We start from the raw sequence: 24,100 nt of genomic DNA, 5'->3' as shown, positions 1-24,100 counted from the left end.
ATCAATTTTAGAATAAGGCTGTAACCTAACAAAATAGGGAAAAGGTCAAGGGGTCTGAATACCTTCCGAAGTCACTGTATATTTATAAACTAGGTTTGAGCACTGAATGCTGATTGGCTGACAGCCGCGTTACAACAGACTGTATAGCACGGGTATGACAAAACATAACTATTTACTGCTCTAATTACATTGGTAACCAGTTTATAATAGCAATAAGGCACCTCTGGGGTTTGTGATATATGGCCAATATACCATGGCTGTTGTATCCAGGCATTCCGCGTTGCGTCGTCCCTAAGAACACCCCTTAGCCGTGATATATTGGCCATATATTTAAATATCTTACTATATATATTTTACTGTATTTTATTTATTTTAATACAGTATATATTTTCCTAGAATACATCACACAGTGGATTCTTTAAAGAATACATTTTTAATCCTAACTCATGAGTCCTGTGAAGTTATCTCAATTGCTCTTTATTTTATAAAAATATTTACATATTACAATTCAGTTCAGTATAGTGTATGAGTACACTCAGTGAATTACCTTACAGCACACATACTGTGTAAATGATATGCATAGGTATTGATGAAATAGAAATGATTTTTCACAGGGACAGGCCGTATGAGTGCCTGTATTTAAAATATGGAGGAATGTTGTGTGTAAAGATGTTTTGGCAATGGACTACACATGAGATGATATTTATTTAAGAAATAAATATATCTAAGAAATACTATTGACATCTGCTCAGCCCTGTTTGCGTCAGGCAGGCTAAATGACAAGATGTTACCTCTAATACCTCATGATCTATGCCAAAGGTCATATACTGTATCCCATTTTTCCAACAGTCAGGTCAAGGCATTCAATATTAGGTGCACAAGAACAAACTATGCATTCATGAGAATAAAAAGATACAGTTTGTGCAAAGAAAACTCTCAATAAATAAATGCATATAATTATTCTTTTTTGGGGGGGGTCACAACTGTGTATAAGTGACACAATAGAAAGTACAAGCACACATCCACACACAGAGGTTCTCAAACACCTGTACTGTGTTAGTCATGACTCAGGTTTCTCAGGTCCAGAATCCTTCCAGCCACTTAACAGGCAGGTTTGGGTTCTGACCCATAAAGGATTTGGAACCATTGAGGTCCAGAATGTTTCACTTCAGCTCCAGGTACTGGGGTAAGACATTATTCCAGAACTGTTGGGATTCTTGGGTACTTTTGGCCTGTTTTCCCCCTGTGGTCATCTGTTTGGTACGGGCTGCTGGTTTGGGTTTCTCCCTCGGGGGATCTTCCATCCCTTTCCTGCTGGGGGGAGCTGCTTTAGGTGGTACGCTTTCTGAGCCTTTCTTTTTCCCTTTTGCATATTTTATCTCTTCCTCCTCGTCTTCCTCCTCCTCTTCCTGTTCTTCCTCCTCATCTTCTTCCTCCTCTTCCTCTCCCTCCTCTTCTTCTTCACTTTCTTTCCCTTCCTCTCCCTCCTCCTCTTCTCCTTCTTTACTATCTTTATCTTCCTCTTCCTCCTCATCTTCTTCCTCCTCCTCTTCTCCTTCTTTACTATCTTTATCTTCCTCTTCCTCCTCATCTTCTTCCTCCTCTTCCTCCTCATCTTCTTCCTCCTCTTCCTCCTCCTCTTCTCCTTCTTTACTATCTTTCTCATCCTCTTCTTCCTCAACTTGTTCTTCTTTAATATATTTTTCTTCCTCCACTTCTTCTTCTCCTTCCTCTTCACCTTCTTCCTCTCCAGTTTCCTCCACCTCCATCTCCCCTTTCTGTTCCCCTGCAGCAGCTTCTTCTAATTCACCATCAATTTCTTTATTTTCATCTCCCTTCTCCTCCCCCTTTTCTCCAGCCTCCTCTCCCTCTGTGTCTTTTCCATCTACTTCCTGTCTATCTTTTTCTTCTTCCTTCTCTTGCTTCTCCCTTTCCTCTTCTTGTTTGTTCGCTTCCTCCACTCTCTCTTCATCCACTTCTATTTCCTCTTTCTCATCTTCCTGTTTTTCACCATCTTCCGCTCCTTCCTTCTCACCCTCATCTCCTTTCTCCTCTTCATTATTCTCTTCTCCTTCTTCCTGATCTTTACTTTCTTCCTCCTCTTCCCCTTCACCCTCTTCCTCCCCTTCTCCCTCCTCCCCTTCTCCTTTATCATCATCTTCTTCTTCCCCCTCATCTTCTTCTTCTCCCTCCTCTTCCTCATTTTTTTCATCTTCAAGTTCCTCCTCTCCACTAGCATCTTCCTCCTCTGCCTCATCATCCTCTCCTCCCTCCTCTTCCTCCTCACCCTCTTCGACTTCACCGTTCTCCTCTTCACCTTCATTTTCATCCTCTTCTTCCTCACCATCAACTGCTTCCTTTTCTTCTTCTCCTACATTGCCCTCACCTTCTCCACTTTCTGCACCATTTTCCTCATCGGCATCCTCTTCTTCTTCCTCCTCCTCATTTACACTTGCCTCCTCTTCTTCACTTCCACATCCTTCCTTACCCTCTCCCTCTCCTTCCTCATCTGTTCCACTCTCTCCCTCTCCTTCCTCCTCTCCTGACTCAGTAGCTTTACTTTCTTCACTCTCTGATTCTTCTGCTTGTTCATCTTCCTCCTCTTCTGCTGATCCCTCACTCTTGCTCTCAGCCTCACTTCCTGATTCATCACCACCCTCCTCCTTGTCCTCTTTGTTTTCATCCCCACTCTCTTCATCACTGGACTCTTCTTCACTCTTATCCTCCTCTTCCCCCTCTCCACTTGTCCCAGAACCACTCTCTCCCTCTTCTCCTTCCCCATCACTCTCTTCACTTTTCTCCTCTCCCTCCTCCTCTAGGCTTGCCTCAGAATCACTCTCTTTGCTCTCCTCCCCCTCTCCTGTCCCCTCAGAATCACTCTCTTTGCTCTCCTCCCCCTCTCCTGTCCCCTCAGAATCACTCTCTTTGCTCTCCTCCCCCTCTCCTGTCCCCTCAGAATCACTCTCTTTGCTCTCCTCCCCCTCTCCTGTCCCCTCAGAATCACTCTCTTTGCTCTCCTCCCCCTCTCCTGTCCCCTCAGAATCACTCTCTTTGCTCTCCTCCCCCTCTCCTGTCCCCTCAGAATCACTCTCTTTGCTCTCCTCCTCTCCTTCTCTGCTGGCCACAGAATCACTGTCTTCTGCTTCTCCCCCTTCGTTCTGTTCACTGCTCTCTTCCAGACCCTTACTACTCCTGTCATCCTCCCCCTCCTCTTCTTCCAGACCCTTACTACTCCTGTCATCATCCTCCTCTTCTTCCAGACCCTTACTACTCCTGTCATCCTCCTCCTCCTCTTCTTCCAGACCCTTACTACTCCTGTCATCCTCCTCCTCCTCTTCTTCCAGACCCTTACTACTTCTATCATCATCCTCCTCCTCTTCTTCCAGACCCTTACTACTCCTGTCATCCTCCTCCTCCTCTTCTTCCAGACCCTTACTACTTCTATCATCATCCTCCTCCTCTTCGTCCAGACCCTTACTACTCCTGTCATCCTCCTCCTCCTCTTCTTCCAGACCCTTACTACTTCTGTCATCCTCCTCTCCCTGTCTCTTTGTGAAATCTTCATGTTCATCATTCTCAGCCTCTGACTTTTGACCTCTACTAGTGTTTTCATCGTCATCAACCTCGGCCTGACCTCCTGACCTGTCACTAGCAGCCTCTGTGGTGTCTGGGTTCTTCTCAGAACTCCTGCTCCCTGCTTCCTGATCAGAATTCTCAAGAACACTGATGCGTATGGCGGTCCTGTTTCTTTGCGCTACTGCACTGGGATCTGATGTTGAAGAGGAGGAGGAGGAAGGCTGGGTGATGGCGCTCTGTTTGGTGAACCTCTCTACCCGGCTGGACCGCCGAGGAGGGATAGAGGTGGCTATGTCACTCTCTGACTGAAACCCCCCCACACTTGTCACCGCCTCACTCAAGACCCCCATGGCTACGCCTGCCACCCCCACGGCTGGAAGGAGAGAGGCTGCATCGCTGAGAAATCCTCCCCAGCCAGGCTCCCCCTCCTGGGATTCACCAATGGTATCTTCCCCTGGGACCGCCACTCTATCTTTGACCTGTGAGACAGCCAGTGGCTCTCTAAGCTCAGACTTCGCTGACTTCTTATCCCAAGTATTTTGAGGTAGTGCATCTGATAATGACAGTGATGCGGATGGTGATTTGGCCTTTGAGGTAGGTTCTACTAAGATTGGTTGGCTGGAAACCTCTGTTGGCCTGCTTTTCACTTTCACCGGGGTTCCATTCAACTCAGTCAATTTAGCTTTAACCTCTTCAGGTTTTGGCACATTTTTTGTTTTGGCGGGTGCACTTTTTGTTTCTGTGACTTTGCCTTTATTTTTAACTGCCATTTTGTTCCCCTCTGTTGTCCCTGACTCTTTGAGAGTAATAGACTCCCCAGTCTTTTGTTCATTCACCTCTTTTGCCTTCCTTTGTCCCTTTATTGGAGTGCTTTTACCTTCAGATGGTTTGTTCTTATCTACTACCTCCTTAGGAATCCTCTTTACATTCAAAGGAGTGCTTTCAGCCACAGTTTTAATTGGAATTGGCTCCTTTTCCACAGGTTTACCTTTAACTTTGACTGTAGAGGATTTGGCCTCTTGAATGTTACTTTTCACAGGGGTGGATTTGACCTCTAATTGTTTACCTTTAACTTTGACTGGAGCGGACTTGACCCCTTGAATGTTACTTTTCACAGGGGTGGATTTGACCTCTAATTGTTTACCTTTAACTGGAGCGGACTTGACCTCTTGAAGTGGTTTATTTTGAACTTCAATAGTTTTAGTATCTTCCTTTGCCTCCTTACTTCTGATCTTTACAGGGCCTTTACCTTTCATCTCTGTACCTTTATTCACCTCAGACAACTTGCTTTGATCATGCTTTGGAGTGCTGGGTTTAGACACAGATATCTGGACCTGACTGTGTTTAGGAGTGCTAGGTTTTGATTCAGATAACTTGCTTTGTTTCCTTGCAGGTGTACTTAGCTTAGACCCTGCTTTACCTGTGCTTTGAAGATTGCTCTCTAGTTTACTGGTTTTCACTTTAAGGCCAGCCTTTTCTGTTGTCAAAGTGATGTTCTCCTTGCCCCTGGCTGGGGTTTGGGGGGTCTGAGGGGTCTTTAGTGGTTTGTGACTCTTTGTGGGAATGGCCTCTGCCTTCAACGAACTCAAACTGGAACTTCTCTGGAGCTCAGTGGGAAGGGCTTTATGGGAAGGTAGCTCCTCATTCCTGTTGGTCAAGGTTTGTTCAAACTTCCTCTCTGCCTCCTTCACAGATCTCCAAAGAGCCCTACCCTTTTTATGTCCCTGGAGAGATGAGAAAGAGACAAGGAGACAGAGAGAAAAAGAGAGGAAGTGGCAGAGAGAGAGAGAAAGACAAATAAAAGAAAGAGAGAGGAGGGTAACGTTTTGCAAAGAGAGAATATTCAGAGAGTAGAGGAAGAAAGAGAGAGGAGGGTAACATTTTCCAAAGAGAGAATATTCAGAGGGTAAGGAAGAAAGAGAGAAGGATTTGAAACATGAAGAGAATACAGTAAAGTGTAAAGCAGAATAAAGGAGCCAAATGTACAGTGAAATAAAGGAGAAAGAAAGACAGACATGTAGATGCCAGTCCTTCTTTCCTGTCCCTCATAGTAAATACGCTAACATACCTTATCCTTCTGCTCTGCAGATGTAGTCCCAGTCTCATCGCCAGAATCTCCTCTCGATAGTGATGCCTGCCTCAAAAAGAGCGGGACACAAGTCTCACAACCAAACTCAACATCTAATTTAACTATGTTGAGATACGATAATAACCTACATACAAGCTCTTACATGAAACAACTATAAAGGGTTACAACACAAAAGCCAGAACCTTCCTTCCATCAGGAATGTAAACAAGTATGGGTAGTCAGCTTTCCTGCAGGCAAACATGAGCCTGTATAATAACTGCATAACAGAATAAAAAGCAGAAACTGGTAGGAAGAACTACGACGCGTGACGATGAAATCCATCTATTTTCCTCCCATCCCTGCTGGAAATAAATCATAATCCAAGTTAATGAGAGGGTATTGAGGTGTTATGCAAAAGCAGACCGATTCGCTCATTGCCACGGCAACCTTTATTAGAAGCCTTTCCATTCAGGCCATTAACACATCCACCTTCATCATCGGGTGCCAAACTCCTCACATATTATACTTCAGAGACTCTCTATGGAATGGATGAAACACGTATCCACGTACAGTATACACACAGGCTCATAGCACACAACACACTCTAGAGGTTCTGTGTATAGAATGACCTAAAGTGCATGGGAGACGCAGCACAACAAAAATAAATGCCTGGTCTTCCCAGCATCATGTGTTTTTCTAGCTGCTCTCTCTCCTCCATGTCGGTTGTTCACACTGCTGGGTTTCACTGTGTGCTGCAACAAGAGTGGGCCGATGAAGACCATGATGAAGATGTTGAAAACGTTGTGCATGTATCAGTAAAAGCAGTGTTAGGATGTGTGTAGCTAAATACTCTTCTCCTCCGAACACAGGAAACTCCCTCCCTCAGCAGGAGTCATGGAAAGATGAGCGTGAAGTGTGTCGACATCCTAGTCACGTCAACACTACGGATTAGCTATGAGCCAGGAGGAGCTGTGTGTGTGTGTTGATGAGGGACAGCGATTAACACTACGGATTAGCTATGAGCCAGGAGGAGCTGTGTGTGTGTGTGTGTGTGTGTGTGTGTGTGTGTGTGTGTGTGTGTATGTGTGTGTGTGTGTGTGTGTTGATGAGGGACAGCGATTAACACTACGGATTAGCTATGAGCCAGGAGGAGCTGTGTGTGTGTGTGTGTGTGTGTGTGTGTGTGTGTGTGTGTGTGTGTGTGTGTGTGTGTGTGTGTGTGTGTTGATGAGGGACAGCGATTAAGCTCAAACCCATTTGTTTACTGGCATCTCTAACACTGAAGCTGCAACAGGAGATTTATGACATGTTTTCTTGGAAAAGCAAATGAGCAGGAGACAGACGGAGAGACAGACGCAGAGACAGACGCAGAGACAGACGCAGAGACAGATGCAGAGACAGACGGAGAGACAGACAGAGAGACAGACGCAGAGACAGACAGAGAGACAGACGCAGAGACAGACGGAGAGAGACAGACGGAGAGAGACAGATGCAGACGCAGAGACAGACGCAGAGACAGACGGAGAGACAGACGGAGAGACAGACGGAGAGAGACAGATGCAGAGACAGACGCAGAGACAGACGCAGAGACAGACACAGAGACAGACAGACGGAGAGACAGATGGAGAGACAGATGGAGAGACAGATGGAGAGACAGATGGAGAGACAGACGCAGAGACTGACGGAGAGAGACAGATGGAGAGACAGATGGAGAGAGACGGAGAGACAGCCGGAGAGAGACAGACGGAGAGACAGACAGAGAGAGACAGACGGAGAGACAAACGGAGAAACAGACGGAGAGACAGACGGAGAGACAGACGGAGAGACAGACGGAGAGAGACAGACGGAGAGAGACAGACGGAGAGACAGATGGAGAGACAGATGGAGAGACAGACGCAGAGACAGACGCAGAGACAGACGGAGAGACAGAGACACAGACGGAGAGACAGACGGAGAGACAGACGACTGCGTGGTTGAGCCCGACTCCAACACCATCATTAAGTTTGCTGACGACACAACGGTGGTAGACCTGATCACTGACAACGATGAGACAGCCTATAGGGAGGAGGTCAGAGACCTGGCAGTGTGGTTACAGGACAACAACCTCTCCCTCAACGAGGCAAGACTGTATCACAACCGGCCGTGATTGGGAGTCCCATAGGGCGGCGCACAATTGGCCCAGCGTCGTCCGGGTTTGGCCTAGAGTAGGCTGTAATTGTAAATAAGAATTTGTTCTTAACTGACTTGCCTAGTTAAATAAAGGTTACACACACACACACACACACACACACACACACACACACACACACCACACTGACCAAAAAGGTATTTTGTTGGCATTTATCAAAACATAATCAAAACCTATTTCTTTCACTTACTTGCTGTGCTGTTTCATTGTTCATTTGTTCAGTCTTTTCATTCATCCAGGATTTCATCATACTGTCACGTTCGCTATCTTCAAACTCCCGATCATAAATAAACCAAGGTGCAGCGTGCATGGAATTCCACATCTTTTAATGAAGATGAAACTCACCAAACAACAAAACAGGAGAAAAATGAAACGTGACGTTCTGGGCTGGGCTGCTCACAGGCAGCTACACAAAAACAAGATCCCACAATCACAGGTGGGAAAAGGGCTGCCTGAGTATGGTTCCCAATCAGAGACAACGATAGACAGCTGCCTCTGATTAGGAACCATACTCGGCCAAAAACAAAGAAATAAACAACATAGAATGCCCACCCCACATCACACCCTGACCTAACCAAATAGAGAAATAAAACGTCTCTCTAAGTCAGGGCGTGACACATACATGTCAAGCAGTGAAGTTTCAGCTCTGTTTGGCTGTTGTCTTTTGTTTATTTTGTAAAGTGTTCTCTTTTTGCATTAAATTACAAAGATGTGCACTAACCACACTGCGCCTTGGTCTACTCCATTCAACAGCCGTTACAGTCAGAAGTTTACATGCACTAAGTTGACTGTGCCTTTAAACAGCTTGGAGAATTCCAGAAAATGATGTCATGGCTTTAGAAGCTTCTGATAGGCTAATTGACATCATTTGAGTCAAATGGAGGTGTACCTGTGGATGTATTTCAAGACCCACCTTCAAACTTAGTTCCTCTTTGCTTGACATCATGGGAAAATCTAAAGAAATCAGCCAAGACCTCAGAAAAAAAATTGTAGACCTCCACGAGTCTGGTTCATCCTTGGGAGCAATTTCCAAATGCCTGAAGGTACCACGTTCATCTGTACAAACAATAGTACGCAAGTATAAACACCATGGGACCACGCAGCCGTCATACCGCTCAGGAAGGAGACGCGTTCTGTCTCATAGAGATGAACGTACTTTGGTGCAAAAAGTGCAAATCAATCCCAGAACAACAGCAAAGAAACATGTGAATATGCTGGAGGAAACAGGTACAAAAGTATCTATATCCATAGTAAAACGAGTCCTATATTGACATAACCTGAAAGGCCACTCAGCAAGGAAGAAGCCACTGCTCCAAAACCACCATTAGAAAAGCCAGACTATGGTCTGCAACTGCACAAGGGGACAAAGATTGTACTTTTGTACAAAAATAGAACTGTTTGGCTTTAATGACCATCGTTATGTTTGGAGGAAAAAGGGGGAGGCTTGCAAGCTGAAGAACACCATCCCAACCGTGAAGCACGGGGGTGACAGCATCATGTTGTGGGGGTGCTTTGCTACAGGAGGGACTCGTGCACTTCACAAAATAGATGGCATCATGAGGGAGGGAAATTATGTGGATATATTGAAGCAACATCTCAAGACATCAGTCAGAAAGTTAAAGCTTGGTCGCAAATGGGTCTTCCAAATGGACAATGACCCCAAGCATACTTCCAACGTTGTGGCAAAATGGCATAAGGACAACAGGGTCAAGGTATTGGAGTGAACATCAAAAAGCCCTGACCTCAATCCCATAGAAAATGTGTGGACAGAACTGAAAAAGTGTGTGCGAGCAAGGAGGCCTACAAACCTGACTCCGTTACAAGAGCTCTGTCAGGAGGAATGGGCCAAAATTGTGGGAAGCTTGTGGAAAGCTACCCAAAACGTGTGACCCAAGTTAAACAATTTAAAAGCAATGCTACCAAATACTAATTGAGTGTATGTAAACTTCTGACCCACTGGGAAGGTGATGAAAGAAATAAAAGCTGAAATAAATCCTTCTCTCTACTATTAGTCTGACATTTCACATTCTTAAAATAAAGTGGTGATCCTAACTGACCTCAGACAGGGAATTTTTACTTGGATTAAATGTCAGGAATTGTGAAAAACTGAGTTTATATGTATTTGGCTAAGGTGTATGTAAACTTCCGACTTCAACTGTACCTACGTTATGTAGGTATGCACGTCAGCTTTGACATTGGTTTCGCACATTGGCGTTAAACTAGACATCGGGCAGATGTTGCCAAATACCGATGTTGCCATTTTTAGCTAATATCGGCCGATATGGATATATTCACCGATATATCGTGCATCCCTAATGGCAACTGCTCTACATCCAACCGTAAGGCGCAACAGAGGGTAGTGTGTACAGCCCAGTACATCACTGGGGCCAAGCTTCCTGCCATCCAGGACCTATATACTACGCGGCGTCAGAGGAAGGCCCAAAAAATTGTCAAAGACTCCAGTAACCCTAGTCATAGACTGTTCTCTCTGCCACCGCACGGCAAGTGGTACCGGAGAGCCAAGTCTAGGTCCAAAAGGCTCCTTAACAGCTTCTACCCCCAAGCCATAAGACTGCTGAACAATTAATCAAATGGCCACCTGGACTATTTACATTGACACACCCCACCCTTTGTTTAAACACTGCTGCTACTCGCTGTTTATTGTCTATGCAAAGTCACTTTACCCCTACCTACATGTACACATTACCTGGACTAACCTGTACCCCTGCACATTGACTCGGTACCGGTACCCCCTGTATATAGCCTCGTTATTTTTTTTTCAATATTTTTTTTTATATATGTATATATATATACTGCTCAAAAAAATAAAGGGAACACTTAAACAACACAATGTAACTCCAAGTCAATCACACTTCTGTGAAATCAAACTGTCCACTTAGGAAGCAACACTGATTGACAATACATTTCACATGCTGTTGTGCAAATGGAATAGACAACAGGTGGAAATTATAGGCAATTAGCAAGACACCCCCAATAAAGGAGTGGTTCTGCAGGTGGTGACCACAGACCACTTCTCAGTTCCTATGCTTCCTGGCTGATGTTTTGGTCACTTTTGAATGCTGGCGGTACTTTCACTCTAGTGGTAGCATGAGACGGAGTCCACAACCCATACAAGTGCCTCAGGTAGTGCAGCTCATCCAGGATGGCACATCAATGCGAGCTGTGGCAAGAAGGTTTGCTGTGTCTGTCAGCGTAGTGTCCAGAGCATGGAGGCGCTACCAGGAGACAGGCCAGTACATCAGGAGACATGAAGGAGGCCGTAGGAGGGCAACAACCCAGCAGCAGGACCGCTACCTCCGCCTTTGTGCAAGGAGGAGCAGGAGAAGCACTGCCAGAGCCCTGCAAAATGACCTCCAGCAGGCCACAAATGTGCATGTGTCTGCTCAAACGGTCAGAAACAGACTCCATGAGGGTGGTATGAGGGCCCGACGTCCACAGGTGGGGGTTGTGCTTACAGCCCAACACCGTGCAGGACGTTTGGCATTTGCCAGAGAACACCAAGATTGGCAAATTCGCCACTGGCGCCCTGTGCTCTTCACAGATGAAAGCAGGTTCACACTGAGCACGTGACAGACGTGACAGAGTCTGGAGACGCCGTGGAGAACGTTCTGCTGCCTGCAACATCCTCCAGCATGACCGGTTTGGCGGTGGGTCAGTCATGGTGTGGGGTGGCATTTCTTTGGGGGGCCGCACAGCCCTCCATGTGCTCGCCAGAGGTAGCCTGACTGCCATTAGGTACCGAGATGAGATCCTCAGACCCCTTGTGAGACCATATGCTGGTGCGGTTGGCCCTGGGTTCCTCCTAATGCAAGACAATGCTAGACCTCATGTGGCTGGAGTGTGTCAGCAGTTCCTGCAAGAGGAAGGCATTGATGCTATGGACTGGCCCGCCCGTTACCCAGACCTGAATCCAATTGAGCACATCTGGGACATCATGTCTCGCTCCATCCACCAACGCCACGTTGCACCACAGACTGTCCAGGAGTTGGCGGATGCTTTAGTCCAGGTCTGGGAGGAGATCCCTCAGGAGACCATCCGCCACCTCATCAGGAGCATGCCCAGGCGTTGTAGGGAGGTCATACAGGCACGTGGAGGCCACACACACTACTGAGCCTCATTTTGACTTGTTTTAAGGACATTACATCAAAGTTGGATCAGCCTGTAGTGTGGTTTTCCACTTTAATTTTGAGTGTGACTCCAAATCCAGACCTCCATGGGTTGATAAATTGGATTTCCATTGATTATTTTTGTGTGATTTTGTTGTCAGCACATTCAACTATGTAAAGAAAAAAGTATTTAATAAGATTATTTTATTCATTCAGATCTAGGATGTGTTATTTTAGTGTTCCTTTTATTTTTTGAGCAGTGTATATATATATATATAATTGTTTTTTCTTAACTATTTTTTTAACTGCATTATTGTTTAAGGTCTTGTAAGTAAGCATTTCACGGTAAGGTCATTTCACGGTAAGGCGCATGTGACAAGTAAAATGTGATTTGATTTGAATAAGCAGGAATCCGGAATACTCCAACCAAGATTTCTAGAAAACCTGATATTTTTGGGGAAGTTACTGTAACTTTACAACCTAGACCAAAGTAATGAGCCATTCTGATCCCAGGCCAAAGACATGGAGCCCACATACCTGACAATAGCAAGACAGCAAACCTAATACACAAACAGATCTATAACACATACAGTGCCTTCAGAAAGTACTCACACCCCTTGACTTTTTCCACATTTTGTTGCGTTACAGCTTGAATTTAAATAGATTAAGCTGAGATTTTGTGTCACTGGCCTACAGACAATATCATAGTGTCAGAATGGAATTATGTTTTTAGAAATGTTGACAAATTAATAAAAAGTCAATAACTATTCAACCCCTTTGAGGCAAGCCTAAATAAGTTCAGGATCAGAAATGTGCTTAACAAGTCACATAATATGTTGCATGGACTCTGTGTGCCATAACAGTATTTAACATGATCTTTGAATGACTACCTCATCTCTGTACCCCACACATACGATTATCTTTCACATCTACTCCCTCTCCACCGCTCGACATCGCCGGTTTACTAACCACCGGTCCTGGCAACCCATCATTACGCACACCTGCGCCTCATCATTAGGCACACCTGGACTTCATTACGTCCCCTTTATTTAGCCCTCTGTGTTCACCAGTCCTTAGGTGTTATTGATTGGCTCCTACGTTCAGTATGCTTCCCGTGTTTGTGCTTTTGTATCTGTTCTGTATTAAACTCACCTTCTGCACCTGCTCTCTGACTAACATATCTGTTAGGTCCCTCAGTCGAACACTGAATTTCAAACACAGCAAAGACCTGGGAGGTTTTTCCAATGTCTCGCTAAGAAGGGATCTGATTGGTAGATGATTATATATATATATATATATTTTTAAAGCAGACACTGAATATTCCTTTGAGCATGGTGACGTTATTAATTACACTTTGGATGGTGTATCAATACACCCAGTCACTACAAAGATACAGGCATCCTTCCTAACTCAGTTGCCGGAGAGGTAGGAAACCACTCATGGATTTCACCATGAGGCCAATGGTGACTTCAAAACAGTTACAGAGTTTAAAGGCTGTTTATTTTATTTAACTAGGCAAGTCAGTTAAGAACAAATTCTAATTTTCAATGACGGCCTAGGAACAGTGGGTTAACTGCCTTGTTCAGGGACAGAACGACAGATTTTTACCTTGTCAGGTCGGGGATTCAATCTTGCAACCTTCCGGTTACTAGTCCAACACTTTAACCACTAGGCTACCTTGTGATAGGACAAAACTGAGGATAAATCAAAAACATTGTAGTTAGTCTAAAATACTAACCTAAATGACAGTGTACAGAATAAAAAAATATTCCAAAACATGTATCTTGTTTGCAATAAGGCACTAAAGTAAAACCGCAAAAGTGGCAAAAACTTTATGTTCTGAATACAAAGCATTCTGTTTGGGGCAAATCCAACACAACACATCACTGAGTACCACTCTTCATATTTCCAAGCATGGTGGTGGCTGCATCATGTTATGGATATGCTTGTCATCGGCAAGGACTATGGAGTTTTTTTTTTATAAAAAGAAACGGAATAGAGCTAAGCACAGGCAGTGTCCTAGAGGAAAACCTGGTTCAGTCTGCTTTCCAACAGATACTGGGAGACATATTCACCTTTCAGCAGGACAATAACCTACGACACAAAGCCAAATCTACACTGCTTACCAAGACGACATTGAATGTTCCTGAGTGGCCTCGTTACAGTTTTGACTTAAATCGGCTTAAATCTATGGCAAGACTTAAAAATGGCTGTCTAGCAATAATCAACAACCAACTTGACAGAGCTTGAAGAATTTAAAAAATAATATTGTGCAAATATTGTACAATCCAGGTGAGTAAAGCTCTTTGAGACTTACCCAGAAAGATACAGCTGTAATCGCTGTCAAAGGTGATTCTAACATGTATTGACTCAGAGGTATAAATACTTATGTTTTCCCTTTGTCATTATGGGGTATTGTGTGTAGATGGGTGATAAAATATATATTTAATCCATTTTGAATTCAGGCTGAAACACAACAAACTGGAATAAGTCAAGGGGCATGAATGCGTTCTAAAGGCACATTATAATATTTTAGAATAAAGCCGCTGTACTCACCAAGTTTGACAACGTGTCCTTTTCATCCTCCATATTCTCAATGAGCATCAGGCTGTCAGGGGCTTCTGTCACTGTGTCCTCGTTCCTCTCTGTAAAAACACACAGAGAACACTGGGATAGGTCATAGAATATGGGTCGCAGTTATGCCTTCAGCTTGTGGCCATATAGTTTTGCGAAAAGGTAAGACAGCATTGTAGGATTCAACTACTGTACCTGTCTGTGGTGAGGTGGGACTCCGAGAAGGGCTTGGGTGCCCCTTAGACAGCGTTTTGGGGTATTGGTTGTAATCTGTGGGCTTTTTAAATGGGCTTTTAGGGGTCAGTGTGGGGTCTGGGATGAGTTTAGGCATGGATTTGAAGGACTGTGAGGGGCTAATGGGTTCTTTACATGTGGATTTTGGTGATTTTGACGGGGTGGGCTTCTTCTTCTTAGGGCTGGACTTTGAGGAGAGTGAAGGGCTGGGAGGGTCTGGGAATGTGAATTGGGGTGACCGTGATGGTGCTAAAGGGGGTTTACCTCTGGGTTTGAGTGACAGAGAGGGACTGGGGGCGTTGTTTGGGGAGGGATTGGAGGACAGTGAGGAGGTGGAGGGGTCTTTACATGGTGTTCTGGAGATGCAGATGTTCCTGGATACAGGAAGGGAGGTGTTGAAGAAACCAGACATCAGAGGAGGAAGGTTACGGAACATCTGGCCAAACTGATCTGGAGAACACTCCTGAAACAGACCATACAGATAAGTCAACTGAACAAAAATATAAACGCAACATGCAACAATTTCAACAATTTTACTGAGTTATAGTTCATATAAGGAAATCAGTCAATTTAAATAAATTCATTAGGCCCTAATCTATGGATCTGTGGGCATAGGCCCACCCACTTAGTAACCAGACCCACCCACTGGGGAGCCAGGCCCAGCCAATCAGAATTAGTTTTTCCCCACAAAAGTGCTTATTACAGACCAAAATAATCCTCCGTTTCATCAGCTGTCCGGGTGGCTGGTCTCAGACAATCCAGCAGGTGAAGAAGCTTGATGTGGAGGTCCTGGGCTGGCGTGGTTACATGTGGTCTGTGGTTGTGAGGCCGGTTGGACATACTGCCAAATTCTCTATAACGAGTTGGAGGCGGCTTATGGTAGAGAAATGAATGTTCAATTCTCTGGCAACAGCTCTGGTGGACATTCCTTTCTTCAGCATGCCAATTGCACGCTCCCTCAAAACTTGAGACATCTGCGGCATTGTGTCGTGTGACAAAACTGCACATTTTAGAGTGGCGTTTTATTGTCCCCAGCACAAGGTGCACCTGTGTAATGATCATGCTGTTTAATCAGCTTCTTGATATGCCACACCTGTCAGATGGATGGATTATCTTGGCAAAAGAGAATTGCTCACTAACAGGGATGTAAACACATTTGTGAACAAAATTGGAGAGAAACAAGCTTTATGTGAGTATGGAACATTTCTGGGATCTCTTATTTCAGCTCATGAAATATGGGACCAACACTTTACATGTTGCATTATTATTTTTGTTCAGTACTGAATAATGGCTGCATAAGGGCTCAGTTGCTCCCTCAGGCCATATTAGTACTAAAGTGAAGTGATTGAGACTGGTACACATAAAGTAGGCTACTGCACATGACCATTACCAGAGAGGAAGAGGTGAAGCGAGAGGCTCCACTCCAGTCAAAATCTGTCCATGTGAGAATACAGCTATAAGCAGACCAAGTGGGGATTTTTGGTATCAAAGGCTAAGAGAAAGTGTCAGATTTGGTCAACAAAAAATATGATTGTTAATTTGCCACGTGAGACTTATTTGATCGAATAGAAGTTTAGTAATGTTTAGATTGTTACTTAAATAAGTGGCCAAACGTGGCATCTCGGCAGCTTTGAGAAAAAATATTTTATATTGGAGTTGTGTCTGTTTGTTCACACACATATCTGCCCTTTGATTGGCGAGAATGTCCCTCCTGATCTCGCATCCACCCACCTGCCTTTACGCCTTCACGATAACGACTTCTATTGCTGGGCGCAGACCATCTCATCATTATATACAGTATCTCTGCAGAAATGTGACGCAACACTGCTCCCTAGTGAAGGCAACCAAACACCACAACTCTGTCACTCCTTGTAATCAACACTCCGGTTCTCCTTTCTGAAACGTTCTGATGCTGTGGCCCAGTGCTCACCCTCTCCCTGCGGCGGGCCCTAGCAGACAGGGTCCAGAGAGGAGGTGCGGTCGGTGGGTTGGACATCAGGAGGGAGGGGTCCATCAACAGCAGCTCAGTGTAGGTCTCCAGAGTCTCCAGAATGGTCTCTGTGACATCATCTTCCTCTATCACCACTTCCTCAACCTCTGGGCGTCTGGGAATAGCCAGCACCAGCATGTGAGAGCTGCCACCTGCCACCTGAACACACATGCACAGTATTAGCACATGAACAAACACAAACACACTCACACACAAACCCACACAGCTTGACTCACTGACTGGACACTGTATTTGAGGAAGCGTGGGCACAGTGTTGGTCTGAACTGGTTGGTGAAGTTCTCTTCCCCCAGTCCTAGTTTACCATGACGACCATCCCCAAAGGTGTACAGAATCCCACTGTCTGGAGGGTGAGACATGGGGTCTCAATGGAACATGCTCAGGTTTCAAATGTCTGAATGACAACTTCTATTCAACAGTGTATACTTAGTAGAATAGATTACTGTAGAATAGAAGCTTGCCTGTGATCACAGCGGTGTGGTTCTCTCCACAGGTGACGTGACTGACTCTGCCGTTCCGGAAGTGGACCAGTGCTTTGGGCAGAGGTGCTTCGAATAGGAAGGTCCCATGGCCCAGCTGACCATGCTGACCCCGCCCAAACGTGTACACATCCTCCTCTGGAACACGGAGAGGAAGCAAGAGAGAAAGAGAGAGAGAGATATACGCCTTCAATAGGGGGAAACACTGAAGCAATACAAACACACCCTAAGAACAAAAAATGAACAGCACATTAGAAATCAGCTGGATGGAATTGAGGAATCCATAGAATCAAACCACTTCTGGGAGAATTGGAATAAATGAAACAAATCTCATCAGAAGGAATTGGCTATGCAAAATGGGGATATGTGGAGAAATCGCTTTGCAAACCTCTACAGCAATATAGAAAAGAGCCCAGAACAAAAAGATATTCAAGAAAAATTACAAATCCTTGAATCAGCAGTCAAAGACTATCAGAATCCTGTGGATACCCCAATTACAGAAGAAGAATATTGGAAAAACTACGCACTCTCCAACCCAAAAAGGCCTGTGGTGCTGATGGTATTTTAAATGAAATGATCAAATATACAGACCACAAATTCAAATTGGCTATACTCAAACTCTTCAACATTATCCTCACTGCAGGTATTTTCCCCGATATTTGGAACCAGGGATTGATCACACCAATCCATAAAAATGGAGCCAAATTTGACCCAAATAATTACAGAGGAATTTGCGTTAACAGCAACTTCGGGAAAATTCTCTGCAGTATTATAAATAGCAGACTACACCATTTCCTTGATGAACACAACATCCTGAGCCGAAGCCAGATTGGATTTCTAAAAAATGATCGTACAACAGACCACATTTACACCAAACACACTCTAATTGACAAACAAGTAAACCAAAACAAAGGCAAAATCTACTCGTGTTTTGTAGATTTCAAGAAAGCATTTGATTCAATTTGGCACAAAGGTCTTTTTATAAACTAATAGAAAGTGGTATTGGAGGGAAAACATATGATGTTATTAAATCAATGTACACTAAAAACAAATGTGTGGTTAAAATTGGCAACAAGCAAACAGACTTCTTCTCTCAGGGACGTGGAGTGAAACAGGGCTGCCCAGTAAGTCCAACACCATTTAACATCTACATTAATGAACTGGCAAAAACATTAGAAGAATCAGAAGCACCTGGTATCACCATACACAACACTGAAATCAAGTGTCTGCTGTACACAGATGACCTGGTGCTGCTGTCTCCCACTAAAGAGGGTCTGCTGTAGACAGATGACCTGGTGCTGCTGTCTCCCACTAAAGAGGGTCTGCTGTACACAGATGACCTGGTGCTGCTGTCTCCCACTAAAGAGGGTCTGCTGTAGACAGATGACCTGGTGCTGCTGTCTCCCACTAAAGAGGGTCTGCTGTAGACAGATGACCTGGTGCTGCTGTCTCCCACTAAAGAGGGTCTGCTGTACACAGATGACCTGGTGCTGCTGTCTCCCACTAAAGAGGGTCTGCTGTAGACAGATGACCTGGTGCTGCTGTCTCCCACTAAAGAGGGTCTGCTGTAGACAGATGACCTGGTGCTGCTGTCTCCCACTAAAGAGGGTCTGCTGTAGACAGATGACCTGGTGCTGCTGTCTCCCACTAAAGAGGGTCTGCTGTAGACAGATGACCTGGTGCTGCTGTCTCCCACTAAAGAGGGTCTGCTGTAGACAGATGACCTGGTGCTGCTGTCTCCCACTAAAGAGGAGTTACAGCAGCACCTAGATCGTCTTCATAGGTTCTGTCAGACCTGGTCTCTGACCGTTAACCTAAAAAAACTTTTTTTTAATGATATTCCAAAAAAGGTCTGGAAATCAGGATGACAAAAATAAATTCTATTTGAACACAGTTCTATTAGAACACACCAAAAACTACACATATCTAGGACTAAATATCAGCAACACAGGTAGCTTTCACATGGCTGTGAATGAGCTGAGAGACAGAGCAAGAAGAGCATTCTATGCCATTAAAAGGAACATCAAAATCGAAATTCCAATTAGAATCTGGCTCAAAATATTCCAATCGGTTATAGAACCAATTGCTCTATATGGCAGTGAAGTATGGGGTCCACTCTCTAATAATGCATTCACCAAATGGGACAAACATCCAATTGAAATACTGCATGCAGAGTTTTGCACGACTGTATTGCAAGTGCAAAGAAAAACTCAAAATAATGCATGTAGAGCAGAATTGGGCCAATACCCCCTCCTCATTCAAATAGAAAAAAGAGCCATCAAATTTTACAACCATCTAAAAACAAGTGACCCAAAAACATTCCATCACACATCTCTACAATGTCAAGAGATAAAACCAGAGAAGAGTCCCCTCAGCCAGCTGGTTCTGAGGCTCAGTTTACAAACCCAAACCAACCCCATAGAGCCTCAGGACAGCACTCAGAAAATCTGGCCCAAACAAATCATCACAAAAGAAAATGAAAAATATATCACCTATTGGAAAGACACCCCAAAAAATCAAAGTAAACATCAATGCTATTTAGCTCTAAACAGACAGTACCTGGTGGCAGACTATCTGACCACTGTGACTGATAGAAAACTGAGGAAAACATTGACTAGGTACAGACTCAGTGAGCACAGTCTGGCTATAGAGACCGTTCATCACAGACAAACCTGGCTGCCCAGAGAGGACAGTCTGGCTATAGAGACTGGTCATCACAGACAAACCTGGCTGTCCAGAGAGGACAGTCTGGCTATAGAGACCGTTCATCACAGACAAACCTGGCTGCCCAGAGAGGACAGTCTGGCTATAGAGACTGGTCATCACAGACAAACCTGGCTGCCCAGAGAGGACAGTCTGGCTATAGAGACTGGTCATCACAGACAAACCTGGCTGCCCAGAGAGGACAGTCTGGCTATAGAGACCGTTCATCACAGACAAACCTGGCTGCCCAGAGAGGACAGTCTGGCTATAGAGACTGGTCATCACAGACAAACCTGGCTGTCCAGAGAGGACAGTCTGGCTATAGAGACCGTTCATCACAGACAAACCTGGCTGCCCAGAGAGGACAGGCTGTGCTCACTCTGCTCCAGGGGAGAGGTAGAGACAGAGCTGCATTTCCTATTACACTGTGACAAATACTCAGACCTAAGAGAATATTTCTTTCCCAAAATTATAATTCAATACAAAGAATTTGAAACTATAAAAGATTAAGAAAAAATCAAATATTTATTGGGTGAAAAGCCAAAATGTGCAGTTTTGGCAGCCAAATATGTGTCCCCCTGCAACAACCTGAGGAACGGCTAGTGAAAAGTGCAATGTAATGTTGATAATATTTCCCACCTTGTTTTGTTTTGTCTTTCATACCATGTGTCTTCTCAGTCATGTTGACACTGGTCTACTACCATCGCTTTAATGTATTGTTGTTCTGATTAATATTGTTGTTCTAGTTGTTGTTAATGGTAACCCCATGTCCACTACTACTATTATTATTGCTGGTGGTCCAACCATTTATTTATATATAAATATATATTTCTTTTTCTTCTATATGTATACTTTGACAATGTCAATGACCCAAATACTTATTTCCCTCATTAAAATGCAAATCAATTTATAACATTTTTGACATGCGTTTTTCTGGATTTTTTTGTTGTTATTCTGTCGCTCACTGTTCAAATAAACCTACCATTAAAATTAGAGACTGATCATTTCTTTGTCAGTGGGCAAACGTACAAAATCAGCAGGGGATCAAATACTTTTTTCCATCACTGTATAGAGGAAGCAAGAGAGAGAGAGATAGAGAGGTATAGATATAGATAGAGAGGTATGGAGAGATAGAGAGGTATAGAGGAAGAGAGAAAGAGAGATAGAGAGGTATAGAGGAAGAGAGAGAAAGAGAGATAGAGATGTATAGAGGAAGAGCGAGAAAGAGGGAGAGAGAGAGGTATAGAGGTATAGAGGAAGAGAGAGAAAGAGAGAGATAGAGAGGAAGAGAGGAAGAGAGAGAAAGAGAGAGATATAGAGGAATAGAGGAAGAGAGAGAAAGAGAGAGAGAGAGGTATAGAGGAAGAGAGAGAAAGAGAGCGATAGAGAGGAAGAGAGGAAGAGAGAGAAAGAGAGAGATAGAGAGGAAGAGAGAGAAAGAGAGAGAGAGAGGTATAGAGGAAGAGAGAGAGAGAGGTATAGAGGAAGAGAGAGATAGAGAGAGATAGAGAGGAAGAGAGAGAAAGAGAGAAATAGAGAGGTATAGAGGAAGAGAGAGAAAGAGAGAGATAGAGAGGAAGAGAGGAAGAGAGAGAAAGAGAGCGATAGAGAGGAAGAGAGGAAGAGAGAGAAAGAGAGAGATAGAGAGGAAGAGAGAGAAAGAGAGCGATAGAGAGGTATAGAGGAAGAGAGAGAAAGAGAGAGATAGAGAGGAAGAGAGAGAAAGAGGGAGATAGAGGGAGATAGATATGTATAGAGGAAGAGAGAGAAAGAGAGAGATAGAGAGGTATAGAGGAAGGGGAGACAGTCACAAACTGGAAACAGTAGACAGACTGTTTAATTGTATTAACAGTACTGTATCTATGAGTTAGTATTAATAGTATTTCCCAGAAGTATTTACTTGTGAGTGCCACTGTGTGCTCCCCTCCACAGGACACTTGGATGACCGGGTCCTGGATGCCTTCCACCTGCTGAGGGACTCTGTGATTGGCCAGCTGGTCAGGGAATAGACCCAGCCTTCCGTTCCGACTCTCCCCAAACGTGTAGAGGTCCCCGTCCACTGGAACAAGCCCAAACCAGCCACAATAACCCAGCCAAATTATTATATGACAACAGGTTAATGGTATGCATAAGGTTCAGCTCCTCAATGTAAATGAACCCTGTGTGTGTTACCTGTGACGAACGCTGAGTGGTGGTATCCACAGGACACCCAGGCCACTGACTGCCCCACCATCACCTCTCTAGGCTCTGAGGCGTAGCTCTCTGCCCCCAGACCGATCTGGCCAACCGAGTTATCACCCCACATGAACAGCCTGCCATCCTCTGCCAACACATATACAACACAGCACAGATACTGACAGAGAAGACTGACCAACAGACAGACACACACAGTAGACAGACAGTCTGTCTGTTATCATCGTTACCTGTCAGAGCAGCTGAGGTGTTGCAGCCAGCAGCGAGCATTTTGATTGGTGCGTGGTCAGAGAAGGGACGAATCAGGTGGAAGGTGTTTGTGTCATCACAGTGTCCCAGACCAAGCTGCCCCTCCTGGTTACTGCCAGCACCATAAACACGCCCACTCCCTGAGAAACATGGGTGAAAGCCTCATCAGTCATTGTAATGGCACATATTCATAACATGTTCTATAGTAATTTAGAGTAAATAACTTGGTTCTTTTACATGTGCACACAATTGTGTGGTCTCGTCCACATGCTGCAAACTTCACTTTTTCAGTCTTCAACACTAAAGAAAAAAAACGTGTTTTAACGTTACAAAACTTTGACAAAATGTGAGTGGAAGATAATCCTTGTACATGATGGACTGACCTTTCACAGCAGTGGGCTTGTTGACGTTGATGTTTAACCCCAGTCCTAGCTGACCGCAGGTATTACTTCCAAACATGAACAGCCTGCTATGGCCTACACATAGGAGAAGACTCAGTAGGCTCCACTTATTTTTCATAAACTGCTATTAAACATAATTATACTGTTTTTATGTATTTCTTTGTGTCTTTGAACAAGTAAATAATATACATGTCTTGAAGTAAAAGGCATTTTGTTCATAACACTGTTTGATTACAGGTCCATTAATAAACTGATAATGAACCATTGATAATGATTTACCAGCATTTTATTAACAACAAACGAGCTATGTATTGATCGTTTTATACACAGTGTCCCCAAGTCAGCCAATCATATGGGAGAGTGTACGTTACATTATTGATCACCTGTTACGACAGCAGTGTGATCCCCCCCACACGAGATTTCTTCTGGATGGTCATTCTTCAGCCAGAATTTACTGGGCACATTATCAGCAAACTTGCTCTTCCCAAAAGTGAAGATTGCTCCTGTTTCTGTTAGGGTAAAAAAAGACTTTAAGACAGAAGAGAAACTATGACATTTCATAGGAGTTTGGGGAAATATCAGGTGCTATAAGTTTGCACTACATGATTTCACTACTAGGCTTTACAGCAGTAGGTAAATCCTAATGCCAACCGGTTGTCACGTATTTAGGTCGCTGCAAGCCAGAAATAGCAACAGGTTAACTAATGGTCCCTACCATGAATTACTGTCTAGTGCTAGTATAGCAACTATTGAGCTATATAACAGCCATATGCTTCAAAAAAGCGATTCGGACACAGGTTTCCTAACCAGGTATATCATGTTCCGTCTGCCCGGTCATCTCTCCCCTGGTGTCGGCTCACCTCGCATGTGCCTGTCACATTCCTCTGCAGAAACAATCAGCGGATTTCAGAAGCTGAGCGCGGGTCTACGGCACGGGACGTGACCAGTGTGAGCAATAATAGCGGAATCGGCGGTTTGCCTTCAAAATAATGGTCTCTCATTGAAACTGATGGAAACTGATAAAAAATTGTGGAATCACGCAACAATTGTATTAAAGGAAAACTATATTTTGATATTTGTTTAATTAATCCATTGTTGTTATAGTCCCAAATGTTTTGCATGTCAGTAATCAAGTTTAGAAGATATGTAACTTTCAAAATACATATGATGAAAAATGCACCATACAGGCCAGATTTCTGTATTTTGTGAATGTTCTGGCCGTGGCTCCTCCTTTTCTTTTGCAGAGTACCCTCAGGTGGTTCAGGTGCTTCCTTCCCTCCTTCTCCAGGCACTCTATGTG

The 24,100-nt window shown here is 44.2% G+C and overlaps 1 protein-coding gene across 1 annotated transcript; it reads right to left on the bottom strand.

Moving 5' to 3' along the window:
• Positions 1 to 456: 456 nt before the first annotated feature.
• Positions 457 to 23,702, bottom strand: LOC115160542 (calponin homology domain-containing protein DDB_G0272472). The gene is made up of 14 exons (XM_029710708.1): positions 23,608 to 23,702; positions 23,184 to 23,309; positions 22,783 to 22,875; positions 22,637 to 22,699; positions 22,381 to 22,539; positions 22,130 to 22,279; positions 21,858 to 22,016; positions 17,237 to 17,392; positions 16,994 to 17,118; positions 16,698 to 16,916; positions 14,729 to 15,230; positions 14,516 to 14,604; positions 5,645 to 5,710; positions 457 to 5,300 (listed from the first exon to the last, which is right to left on the bottom strand). Exons 1-14 carry the CDS (start codon positions 23,636 to 23,638, stop codon positions 1,164 to 1,166), a joined length of 6,075 nt encoding a protein of 2,024 aa, XP_029566568.1. The 5' UTR covers positions 23,639 to 23,702; the 3' UTR covers positions 457 to 1,163.
• Between the last annotated feature and the right edge of the window lie 398 nt (positions 23,703 to 24,100).

The sequence above is a fragment of the Salmo trutta genome, chromosome 24 (assembly GCF_901001165.1).
Source record: "Salmo trutta chromosome 24, fSalTru1.1, whole genome shotgun sequence".
Taxonomy (NCBI): Eukaryota; Metazoa; Chordata; class Actinopteri; order Salmoniformes; family Salmonidae; genus Salmo; species Salmo trutta.
The sequence above is the reverse complement of the archived record's forward strand: the minus strand, read 5'-3'. Positions and strand labels throughout refer to the sequence as shown.

Coding starts and splice junctions, on each gene's coding strand:
- LOC115160542 (XM_029710708.1), bottom strand. CDS start 23,638: ATGACCGGGCAGACGGAACATGATATACCTG. Junction 22,540..22,636: donor CCACACAATTGTGTGCACAT/GTAAAAGAACCA, acceptor CATGTTTCTCAG/GGAGTGGGCGTGTTTATGGT. Junction 5,711..14,515: donor AGGACACGTTGTCAAACTTG/GTGAGTACAGCG, acceptor TTTTTGAGGCAG/GCATCACTATCGAGAGGAGA.